This window comes from Palaemon carinicauda, chromosome 29, assembly GCF_036898095.1.
Source record: "Palaemon carinicauda isolate YSFRI2023 chromosome 29, ASM3689809v2, whole genome shotgun sequence".
NCBI lineage: Eukaryota > Metazoa > Arthropoda > Malacostraca > Decapoda > Palaemonidae > Palaemon > Palaemon carinicauda.
Window position 1 is genome coordinate 95,285,478 of NC_090753.1, and position 12,564 is coordinate 95,298,041.

Sequence of the window (12,564 nt, forward strand, 5' to 3'; positions counted from 1 at the left end):
AAGCCGATGTTCTTGCTAAAAGCCTGTATCTCACTAACCCTTTTAGCCAAAGCCAAGCTCACCAAAAAAAGTGTCTTGAGGGTAAGATCCTTCAGGGAGGCTGAATTTAAGGGTTCAAACCTGTCTGACATAAGGAACTGTAGGACCACGTCCAAGTTCCAAGCAGGAGTTGAAATATGACGCTCCTTGGAAGTCTCGAAAGACTTAAGCAGGTCTTGGAGATCTTTGTTATTAGAAAGATCCAAACCCTTATGCCTGAAAACAGAAGCTAACATGCTTCTGTAGCCTTTAATGGTGGATGCAGAGAGGGAGTGACCGTTTCTCAGATAAAGCAGAAAATCCGCAATCTGCGCTACAGAGGCACTTGGAAGAGGAAATAGAGGAGGACTTGCACCAGTCTCTAAATACCTCCCATTTCGACTGATAGATCCTGATGGTAGAGGATCTTCTAGCCCTCGCGATCGCTCTAGCTGCCTCCTTCGAAAACCCTCTAGCTCAAGAGAGTCTTTCGATAGTCTGAAGGCAGTTAGACGAAGCGTGGGGAGGCTTTGATGAAATCTCTTTACGTGAGGCTGTCGCAAGAGATCCATCCGTAACGGCAGACTTCTTGGAACGTCTACCAGCCATAGAAGTACCTCTGTGAACCACTCTCTCGCGGGCCAGAGTGGAGCGACCAACGTCAACCTGGTCCCTTCGTGAGAGGTGAACTTCTGCAGCACCTTGTTTAGGATCTTGAAAGGTGGAAAGGCATAAACGTCCAGGTGAGACCAGTCCAGCAGGAAAGCGTCTATGTGGGCTGCCTCTGGATCTGGAACTGGAAAGCAGTAACTCGAGAGCCTCTTTGTTAGTGAAGTCGCAAAAAGATCTATGGTGGGTTGACCCCATGTCATCCATAGCTTCTCGCACACAGTCTTATGCAACGTCCACTCCATGGAGATGACTTGTCCTCTTCTGCTGAGGCAGTCCGCCAAGACATTCATTTTTCCTTGCACAAATCTCGCCAAAGGAGAGATGTTACTTGCCTTAAATGGAGTTCCTTCTGATCCGTGGACCAAAGACCCGAGCATTCCAGACTGTCCAGTGGAGCTCCCTAACCCAAATCCGATGCATCTGAATACAACACATGGTTTGAGTTCTTGATCGCAAGAGAAAGACCTTCTCGAAGTCTGATGTTGCTGTCCCACCAAGTCAGACATGTCTAGACTGAGTTGGAGATTGGGAAAGAGATACTCTCTAAGCCCTTCTCCTTGTTCCAATGGTTTAGGTGAAATTGGAGAGGGCAAAGGTTGAGTCTCCCCAGAGAGATAAACTACTCCAGCGATGAAAGAGTTCCCACGAGGCTCGTTCAAACTCTTACAAAGCAACTGCTTTTCTCTTGCAAGTGAAGGACTTTTAACAGAGCTTGTTCCATTCTTGTGGGAGACGAAAAGGCCCGAAAAATCCGACACTGTATCTCCATTCCTAAATAAAGAATAGTCTGGGATGGAGTACTGTAAGTTACGACTTCTCTACGTTCACCATGAGACCTAGCTCCTTGGTTAGGTCTAATGTCCATTAGAGGCTCTCCAGACAGCGATTTAATGACGACGCCCTGATTAGCCAGTCGTCAAAATAAAGGGAGGCTCTGAATCCTCAAAAAATGTAGAAAGCTTGCTACATTTTGCAAGGGCCTTGTAAAACAAGATGAGCAGGAATGAGGCCGAAGCAGTGCTCGAAATTGGTACATTACTTTCCCGTCCACAAACCTCAGATGTTGTTGAAAGTTTGGGCGAATCGGGATGTAGAAGTATGCATCCTGAAGGTCGAGAGAGACCATCCAGTCGCCTTCCCTTATTCCCTTACTGCTGCCAAGACAGATTTGGTAGTCTTCATCGTGAACTTTGTCTTGACAATGAACACATTGAGCGCACTTACATCTTAAGTACTCCTGCAGTGAACGTGGCTGCCAGATCATTGAAGCCATCCCTGATAGCCTTGTTCCTGCAGTGAACGTGGCTGCCAGATCATTGGAGCCATCCCTGATAGCCTTGTTCCTGCAGTGATCATGGCTGCCAGATCATTGGAGCCATCCCTGATAGCCTTGTTCATGCATGACATAATTGTACAGCAATACATTGACAACTGGTGAGACCTTCTTACTTAAGGCTCCCAGTGACCAATCCAACAAATAAAAAACTTCAAACGCTCGAAAAAACTCCTAACAGGAGATGGTTTAGCTCTGAAGCAGACCATAAAATCTTGGAGCGTCTCATGGCTAGACGACGAGGAGAGTCCACTAGGCTTAAGAAGTCTCCCTGGGCAGAGGCAGGTACTCCCAAGCCGAGAACTTCTCCTCGAGCTTCTCCTGTGTCACACCAGACGCCCGAGCGAGAAGCTAATTAAGAAGGAGGAAAAGCAAAAGCAGACTTTCCTAAACTTCTCCTGGATTCCAACCAGTCTCCCAGTAAGAGCATGGCCCTCTTGGAAGAACAAGAGAGAACTGACTTCGTAAATGTAGGAGTCGAAGAAAGTCATGCCAAGAGTAAACTCAGACGGCGGAGCAGCCGTTACAAAACGAGTGGGACAAAATTTCACTAAAGAAATTCATAATTAAAAAACAAGGGATTGTTGGACCACCCTAGGTTACTCCTCTTCTGAATGACTCCCCAAAGGTACATTAGTTGAAAGGGGGTCATCAACTTCTTCAGAAGGCACATCATCTGATAAATCTAAAGTCTTGCGAGAAGGAGATTTATATTCAGAATGACGTGAAGGAAAAACCTGACACCTTGTATATGAACAGAAGTTAAAGTTGGAGGGTCGATGTCACGTTGTGACTGCAGAGAATGTTATTCTACTACACGTCGTGACAGAAGTAACTGACGTTCAAACGTCCCGTAGTAACAGTGGTGACTGCTGTTCGATGCCATATCGTGACTACGATGACTGACCCTCGACGTCACGTCATGTCAACGGTGTCTACCGCTCAACGTCACGTCGTGTCTGTGGTGTCTGCAGCTCAACGTCACGCTGTGACTGCGGTGGCTGACGTTCAAAGCGATCAAAGTTACATAGAGATTTATGCTCCGCATCTCGTTAAACAGCAAAGCTGTCACTAGGGATAACGTCAGCGTGGCGTAACAAAGCTCGTCTAGAAGGTTGAAGACCCGAATCACGTATCCCAGAACCGTGACGTACAAAAAGCAAAGGATCCTTTCGCACAGGAACAGGATCGAAAGCTTCTATTAAAGAAGAAAGCTTTAACAGCATATCTTGCAAAACACTTCACTTCGGATCAACCTGTGACTGCGGTGGCTGATGTTCAAACGTCACGTAGTAACAGCGGTGACTGCTGATCGATGCTATATCGTGACTACGGTGACTGACACTCAACGTCACGTCGAGTCTGTGGCAGAAACGTCTGTACATGAACGTCATCGCTATGAACGGGACTCTTATGATGACTACAGCTAAGACCTTGAACTTGTTCTGAAGGAACTAATAAACGTTTCAAACGTCTCGAAACTTTACGCCCAGGCTTTTAAAGAGACGAATCATCGGAAGACGAGGAGAAACTTCGTCTCTCCTGTCTTATGGCAAGGACGTGCTTGACGAGCAACGTCTGATACCTTTGAGGGAACGTCTGTTCGTTGGTTTACACTCCTCACTCCCTTAGGTCCTACGATATTCCTTCTCCCTGGTGCAGGGGAGCCTGAAAGAGGTCTCGGACTAGGCAAGTGACAAGCACGAACAAACGAACCCTCCGCAACACAGAACATGTTTCTTGCACTTACTTCACTGATATCACATTTTTTAATAATTTCACATTAGACATGAATAAAACTGATTTCTACCTAAAGCACGCAATTCTCCCTTAAATCAAAAGGTTAGAATTGCGAAATGAGTCGTATAATGTAAGCACATTAGTACAAAATGAAACACACATACAAAAATCAATAAACATATACTGTACATATATATCGAATAAAACGGAAATATATAAAGTTAAAAAGATCAGTAACTGTGGATGAGACTAAACACTAGTTCACTACTACGTTTTCAATCTCTCACCGTACAGTGCCTTGGGACGAGAATAAAAACTAAAACGTTTTATCCTCTCTCCCCGTACAGAGACTTGGGACGAGAGTAAAAAACTGAAGCGAGAACAACGTTACTCGCTCCCAAACTCCTTGTACAGAGACTTGGGACGAGAATAAAGATCGGATCGTTCTCTCTTTCTCTCTCTCTCTTTCTCTCTCTCTCCCTCTCTCTTGCTCTCTCTCTCCCTCTCTCTTGTCACTCACAAGAGAATGGCCCACTCACCCTTCGTCAATAACAGGTTATTTGACTAAAGGAAAAAACTGAAAGGACTCAGAAATTGAAAATTAACATGTTCCTTTAAATTAGTATCTAAAAAACTTCAGTTTGAAAGAAGAATGAACAAAACGTCAAAATCGATTTACTCTTTTTGCAAAGTGAAACCGTGATTCTCTCTTTCTCTATCGTAACGATAGAGCGCAAACTGCGTAGCATAAATAAACCAAAAGTTAGTTCATCTTTGAAAAACAGCACGAAGACTATTCAAAGAATAAATTTCTAAAATATTTTCTAAAAATATTCATCTCATCACTCTTACAGAGCAACTGTTTTAATCTAAACAAAAATAAAAGTTGAATGGGCTCAACGTTGTTTAACTTCGTTTTCCAAGTTAGGACCGCCTACAAAGAATAGGTAAAGGCCGCATATAAACAAAAACATAAAATTTACTTCGGTGTTTAGTATAAATGGAAAGCTAATCGAAGAGGCCTAATAAAGGCGGGTGAGATATAAAATATATAGAGGTAAATCTATAAATATCAACAATAATTTATAAAGCGATAAAATAATTATTAAAAGCCTTTAACACACTTCCGTACACTGAGTAAAGGGTCGGCCATCTTTTCTCTATGGAAAAACCAGAGCGAGATTAAAAAAGCAAGGCCAAAAACTTTTCCTCTCCTTTCAAAAGCATTTCTTTTGAAGATAGTATAGAATAATCCAACATGGCGAAAGCAATAAGACCAAAACCAAGTACTTCACCAATTGGTAGAAAACACGAGGTCAAGCGCGAGCGGAATCAGTGTTGTCTTTAACACCGACAGAGAAAAACTGGTTTGGCTGAGAAGTATATGCGGTATCTGGCCGATAGTCGGCGCTGGTGGGCACACTCGGCATCCTTCATGGCGATCGCTCGCGAGTTTTTGGAATCTGTCGACCGATGGAGACGTCAGCTATTTATATATTCACCGGCTAAGTTTAATATTTAAAACTACAATTCTTCATATGACCAAAATGGACAACCAGTACTAATATTACACCCATGAAAAATAAATGTTTTGTGAACATTAAAGGAAATTTAACTGAAGATGAAAGCGATGATACCTTATAAAACCAATTTGGAATAAGGACAATAATGCTGGCCAAGGAAATAAAGGACATAACACAGTAGTAAAGAAAAGAAAATACGATTGTGGAAATTGTTCTATTCATGCAATACGGTATGCTTAAATTGAACATCGCCAAAGCAATGTATATTACCATTATTTCTTTTCACATGGTAATGTCTGTTATTATGTAGTAATATACAATATAGTTATAAGCATAAAGGTACCCATTATTTCAATTCAAGATGGTCTGCTATCTAATGTAGCAAGATCAGTCCATTGGTAGAATCAGAATGGGTATTTGTCCTTAATCGTGATTTCAGTGGCTGCACACAACTGACAGCCATAATGCCTGTTCCAAAGACATCTGATAAGGAACAAGACACTAATCTTGGCTGACAATTACACATAAATAACTGTACAGTATAATATTAATGATACAGTGTACTCAAAATTTTTTTTAATGAGGCGCATTTGCACTGACTCGCAGTGGTGCCCTTTTAGCTCGGAAAAGTTTCCTGGTTCCTGATTGGTTAGAATTATCTTGTCCGACCAATCAGCAATCAGGAAACTTTTCCGAGCTAAAAGGGCACCCCTGCGAGTCTGTGCAAATCTGCCTCACTAAAAAGAATTGCCTATAGTCTTAGATGTAGCTACTAAACAAATTTAACATTTCCAACCGGTCTTAAAATACTAATGCGTAAGCTACTAAAACCAACACCACCTTACCTGCTTCTCTAAAAGCACTGCCTTTGCATCGTCTGTTTCTCCTAGCATTCCTCGCACCTGCAAATTGAATCAGTTCAGAGGAAAGTACTAATGACAATTTAAAATACTATAAGCATAAAAAGCCAATTATATAACTCGAATGAAATACTGTATATCAAACATAAGCCCCTTCCTTCAAGTAATTCAGTAATTTCTAGTGTTATCCTGTAAACAGTAAACACCATGCAATTCCTATGGCTCTACTGGACTATTTTAAGCAGGTACCAAATAGTTCAATAAGTAGCTTGGCTAATTGATAGTTTATCAATGGCAAAACAGTTAACATTGCATCAAATCTAAAGCCTATATAGTATCTCATACATGGCCATGTTAAACTGCTTTCTACAGAAATGGACTAAATTCTTGGTCCTGCTTCATGAGAGTTCTATTCAAACTATAAATGTAGACTATGCAAATTTCTTTTGTATTTTGTTCGTCATGGTAAATGTTTCCTTTATCCTTCTGAATTTTAATTCAGATTAGAAAAACATTAGCACAATTTTTGTTGTATTTTGAACTACAGTAGAGTTTAAATATCACTCAAACAACTAGAGACATACATTACTTGGCCTTATGATCAGTGACATAAGGGATTTTACAGTTTTCAGGACCTGGAAATTTCTTCAACAACGCACATATTTCTTTGCCCAATCACTCTACTATTAGTAATGGCCTTTTATTGCAATGTAATATCAATAACACACAGTCATTGGACATTCCAATATGAAAAAAAAACATGTACTGTACAGACTAAAACCAAATGGTAGCTCACAAGATTTATCTGTGAAAGTAAGTAAAACTTCATCTTGTAATGTTGACATTTTAAAGACAACTAAACGGCCATAAAACTTTTGTAAACTTACAAAGCAACAACCAAATTCACAAATGGAGTGAACCAGAATATCTATGGTTTAAAATGAAACAAATACGAGGTTCAAATTAACTAACTCTATCAAGAGAAGCAGGAGCTTCATTGGATAACCCTTAAAATTGAAAAGACTACTGTACTGTAAAATCACCTGAGTAAGCTACGATTGTGAAAAGAAAATTATCTTGAATGGTTTAACTACCAATGCTTACCAAGATTTTGTTTGATTTATTTGACTTCATTTACAGATTTGACACCTCTCCATTGACGAGCCCTTCAGCGCTGTGTTGAAACTTGGGTATGAAAATCCCAAAATTGCAAAATGAAGTTGGAGTTGAAAAAAGTGGTTGGATAAGCTGGAACAAAGGCAGCAGGAATGGAAATAAAGTTGAGGACTAGAAAGTGGGTGAAGCTATGGGCTCAAGGGATGCTCCAAAAATCCTAATGTACCTCGTGTATTGCAACGTGTGATGCAGCATGAATTTTAAAGAGAAGGGAATAGTCTAAATGAAATTTTTGCTAAATAGCTAGAGCAGTCTCAAACCTCATACAAGAAAACTGATATAATTAAGCAGCAACCAGACTTCTTAACCCAACTACGACCAGATTATCGAATGATCCTCCTAATCTGACGGCTGAATGAGTGGAACTTAACTAGTACAAACTGTTCAAGAGGGTAAGATAAGTCCACTTACTTTATTAAATGTTTTTACTGATCTTGATATATTTTTAAAAAAAAATTTAATTTCTTATATATAATTTAATCATTACATCTCTATTTCATTTCTGCACTGGACTACTTTTCCTGTTTGAGCCCTTGGGTTTCTAGCAATCTGCTTTTCTAGTTGGAGATGTAGCTTGAATAGTAATAATAATAATATTCCATCACTATAGACTTTAAAGCCACTGAGTGTCATAAAAAATTAGGCTTGAAACTAAATGCAACTACACAGTGCAGTATTCTTAGAGTTTTATTCCACCTGTGACCAGATTGTGGAATGGTCTTTCTAATCGTACACATGAATCGGTGGAACTTCAAACTTACAGTGAATGTTTTTATGTTGAACAGGCTAACATAAGTGGTTCTTCATAGTTTATATATGACAGGTTTATTTCAATGTTGCTGATCTTAAAATAATTCACATTAATTATTCCTCACTTCTCATGTAGTTATTTATTTCCTTTCCTCACTGGGCTATTTTTCCCTGTTGGAGCCCTTGGGCTGGTAGTATCCTGCTTTTCCAACTAGGGTTGTAGCTTATTATTATTATTATTACTTGCTAAGCTACAACCCTAGTTGGAAAAGCAAGATGCTATAAGCCCAGGGGCCCCAACAGGGAAAATAGCCCAGTGAGGAAAGTAAACAAGGAAAAATAATATATTTTAAGAACAATGACATTTAAATAAATATTTCCTATGTAAACTATGAAAACTTTAACAAAACAAGAGGAAGAGAAACGAGATAGCATAGTGTGCCCGAGTGTACCCTCAAGCAAGAGAACTCTAACCCAAGGAAGACCATGGTACAGAGGCTATGGCACTACCCAAAAGCTTAGTCATTAATAATAATATCTAACCATCTGTTTAAATGTCTTACAGTAAAGAAGCACCGATCATTCTACAACCTGCGTCTCACAATATTTAATAGAATTATTCCTTGTCTTCTGGTCTCTCTAACTGTGACAAGTATTCTGAGAATACATTCTAATCTACTGTATATGAACCTTCGTTATTATTTAAGTTTACCGTCTCATTTCTATATCGTCCTCCATTTCATCTTTTACCAGTATTCCTTTTTACTGTCTTGGTGAGATTCTATCAGAATTAACATCTCCATGACAACCATATATATATTTGCGCCTTACCTTCTCAGTAAGATAAAAATATCTGCAATTCTTACAGCTGACATCACAAACACCTTTTTTTAAAAAAATTTCATACCGTTGTTCCAACAAAAATTGCCCTAATATTTACTAAAATTGCTTACTTTATTTGTTATGAACTAGTTATCACAAAAATAAGGAAATTTGAAAATGAATTTGGCAAGTGTCAAGTGCAGTATAGTGTCCACATATCAAAAGTTGATACAAAAAATCTAATACTAAAGCAATAGAATTAACATCAAGAACAAAAAATGTGTTCTTTGAATGTCTTGTTAGTTAAACAGATATGGTGAACGATGACCTAAATGCTTAAAATGTGTATTGTCTTTACACTATACTATATCAAATAATAGCAATGTGGTACATTGGTTGATAATTAAAAATATGTAGAAAATGTTCATTCCAAAACACTATGCTACACTGTAAAAATTAATTGAGAATCTGTAAGAATTCTTCTATTTGCCTGCAAAAACACCTTACAGTGCATACATACATTATATTTCCATCACTTACTAATAACTTCTTCATACAACAACTATTGTTATGAAATGCATTCTTTTAATAAAAAGGGGTGGTTAGATAATTTGAGTGACAACATAGAGAGACAGCAAACCGGTACTCCATCAAATTATTTGCAAGGGTTTCTTACTGCAGTGATTTGTTTACTAATATAATGTAAATTAAGAAAATAAATTAAGATTGTTGTTAAGAGTTAACTGGTGAAGTTACTACAATCTAGAAACAAATGAGAAACAGCTTACACAATTCAGTGGACACAAATATCATGTGTTTAACAAAATGCATCATCCTTCACTTAAGATGGCTTCCAGCTACAAAAGATTTCTAATTGCATACGAGGGGTTAAAGTACATCAAATCAAAACACAAGTACAGTACAGTACTGTCAAAATAAACCGGCATTACATTGCATATTAAAACAAAGCTCTCTGTCAATAGAAGCTCTACTAATATCAACTTTTGCTAGGGCTTCAGCATCAATGCAAACACCAGCAACATTAAAATGGCTTCTCGCATGCAGCAAGTTTAATCCACAGAGAGAAAACCACATGCACTTACCACCTTTGTGGCATTGATAGTAAGGCGTGAAGAACCCTCCACCTCAACCAGCTACAAAACCAGAAGAAGAAGAAGATAGAACAGTCTTTCTGCCTCATATTGCTCAATTTGAATCATGAACTACCTCAAATAATCACTACAAAGGCTTTCAGCATGTTTACCACACTGTATCTACAAGTATGTGTGTAATCGCTCACAAACATAGGCACTTAGCAGAAGTTTTACGTCATATATCAGGCAGTACCCAACGTAAAAAAAACTTTCCCTCTTGTCATACCATATACTGTACCTATTGTGGAATTAACTGGTATTACCACAAGAAAGCCAATTTACTGAATAACAGTGATTTTTCATGGCACCAATAATGATTAATTCTTTTCTGTCACTTTCAATATTAAGAATAAATGTATGTGGACATATTGTTTGTATATTTTCCTTTTAATAATAAGAATATACATCTTGCCTTTGCATAATTTTCGTAAACTTATAAAATGTTATTTTGATAATAAAATAAATTTTTGAATATACTTACCCGGTGATTATATAGCTGCAACTCTGTTGCCCGACAGACAACTCTACGGTAAAAACTCGCCAGCGATCGCTACACAGGTTGCGGGTGTGCCCAACAGCGCCATCTGTCGTCCAGATACCCAGTACTCAATGTAAACAAAGACTCAATTTTCTCCTCGTCCCACTGCATCTCTATTGGGGAGGAAGGGAGGGTCCTTTAATTTATAATCACCGGGTAAGTATATTCAAAAATTTATTTTATTATCAAAATAACATTTTTCAATATTTAACTTAGCCGGTGATTATATAGCTGATTCACACCCAGGGGGGTGGGTAGAGACCAGCAATATATGTTTACACTTTTATGAGCTAAGAGTTTTTATTTCATTTTAGAAGTTATCAAAATAACAAAAACAAAATAAATAGGTACCTGGTAAGGAAGTCGACTTGAACAATTACTCTGCCTTTTAAGTACGTCTTCCTTACGGAGCCTCGCGATCCTCTTAGGATGCTGATCGACCCCTAGGATCTGAAGTATCAAGGGTCGCAACCCATACAACAGGACCTCATCAAAACCCCTAATCTAGGCGCTCTCAAGAAATGACTTTGACCACCCGCCAAATCAACCAGGATGCGAAAGGCTTCTTAGCCTTCCGGACAACCCAAAAAACAACAATAAAAACATTTCAAGAGAAAGATTAAAAGGGTATGGAATTAGGGAATTGTAGTGGTTGAGCCCTCACCCACTACTGCACTCGCTGCTACGAATGGTCCCAGTGTGTAGCAGTCCTCGTAAAGAGACTGGACATCCTTTAGATAAAAAGACGCAAACACTGACTTGCTTCTCCAATAGGTTGCGTCCATTATACTTCGCAGAGATCTATTTTGCTTAAAGGCCACGGAAGTTGCGACAGCTCTAACTTCGTGTGTCCTCACCTTAAGCAAAGCTTGGTCTTCCTCACTCAGATGTGAATGAGCTTCTCGTATTAACAGTCTGATAAAGTAGGATAAAGCATTCTTTGACAAAGACAAAGATGGTTTCTTAACTGAACACCATAAAGCTTCAGATTGGCCTCGTAACGGTATAGTTCGCTTTAAATAGAACTTAAGAGCTCTCACAGGGCATAAGACTCTTTCTAGTTCATTGCCTACCATATTCGATAAGCTGGGAATATCGAACGATTTCGGCCAAGGTCGAGAAGGCAGCTCATTTTTGGCTAGAAAACCAAGTTGTAGCGAACATATAGCTTTTTCTGACGAAAATCCAATGTTCTTGCTGAAGGCATGAATCTCACTGACTCTTTTAGCTGTGGCTAAGCATACCAGGAAAAGTGTCTTTAAGGTGAGATCTTTCCGGGAGGCTGATTGTAGCAGCTCAAACCTGTCTGACATGAGGAATCTTAGTACCACGTCCAAATTCCAACCAGGTGTAACCAAACGACGCTCCTTCGTGGTCTCAAAAGACTTAAGGAGGTCCTGAAGATCTTTATTGTTGGAAAGATCTAAGCCTCTATGCCGGAAGACCGATGCCAACATGCTTCTGTAGCCCTTGATAGTGGGAGCTGAAAGAGATCGTCCTTTTCTCAGGTATAGGAGAAAGTCAGCTATTTGAGCTACAGAGGTACTGGTCGAGGATACAGAGACTGACTTGCACCAGTTTCGGAAGACTTCCCACTTCAATTGGTAGACTCTAAGGGTGGATGTTCTCCTTGCTCTAGCAATCGCACTGGCTGCCTCCTTCGAAAAGCCTCTAGCTCTCGAGAGTCTTTCGATAGTCTGAAGGCAGTCAGACGAAGAGTGTGGAGGCTTTGGTGTACCTTCTTTACGTGTGGCTGACGTAGAAGGTCCACCCTTAGAGGAAGACTTCTGGGAACGTCTACTAGCCATCGAAGTACCTCGGTGAACCATTCTCTCGCGGGCCAGAGGGGAGCAACTAGCGTCAACCTTGTCCCTTCGTGAGAGGCGAACTTCTGCAGTACCTTGTTGACAATCTTGAACGGTGGGAATGCGTATAGATCTAGATGCGACCAATCTAGGAGAAAGGCATCTATATGGAT

The 12,564-nt window shown here is 39.6% G+C and overlaps 1 protein-coding gene across 5 annotated transcripts in view; it reads right to left on the reverse strand.

Annotated features, from left to right (window-relative positions):
• Positions 1-12,564, reverse strand: part of LOC137622378 (transmembrane protein 245-like) — a 151,632-nt gene that overhangs the window by 51,772 nt on the left and 87,296 nt on the right. For 4 of the 5 annotated variants that reach the window (XR_011040446.1, XR_011040444.1, XM_068352984.1 and 1 more), the window contains exons 14-15: positions 9,998-10,048; positions 6,132-6,188 (exon numbers count right to left, since the gene is read on the reverse strand). Coding sequence is in view for 2 of the 5 variants with exons in the window: in XM_068352984.1 (XP_068209085.1) it covers positions 6,132-6,188; positions 9,998-10,048 (108 nt within the window). In the remaining 3 variants the exon portion in view is untranslated. The remainder of the gene's footprint in view (positions 1-6,131; positions 6,189-9,997; positions 10,049-12,564) is intronic. The other variant, XR_011040445.1, reaches the window with a different exon arrangement.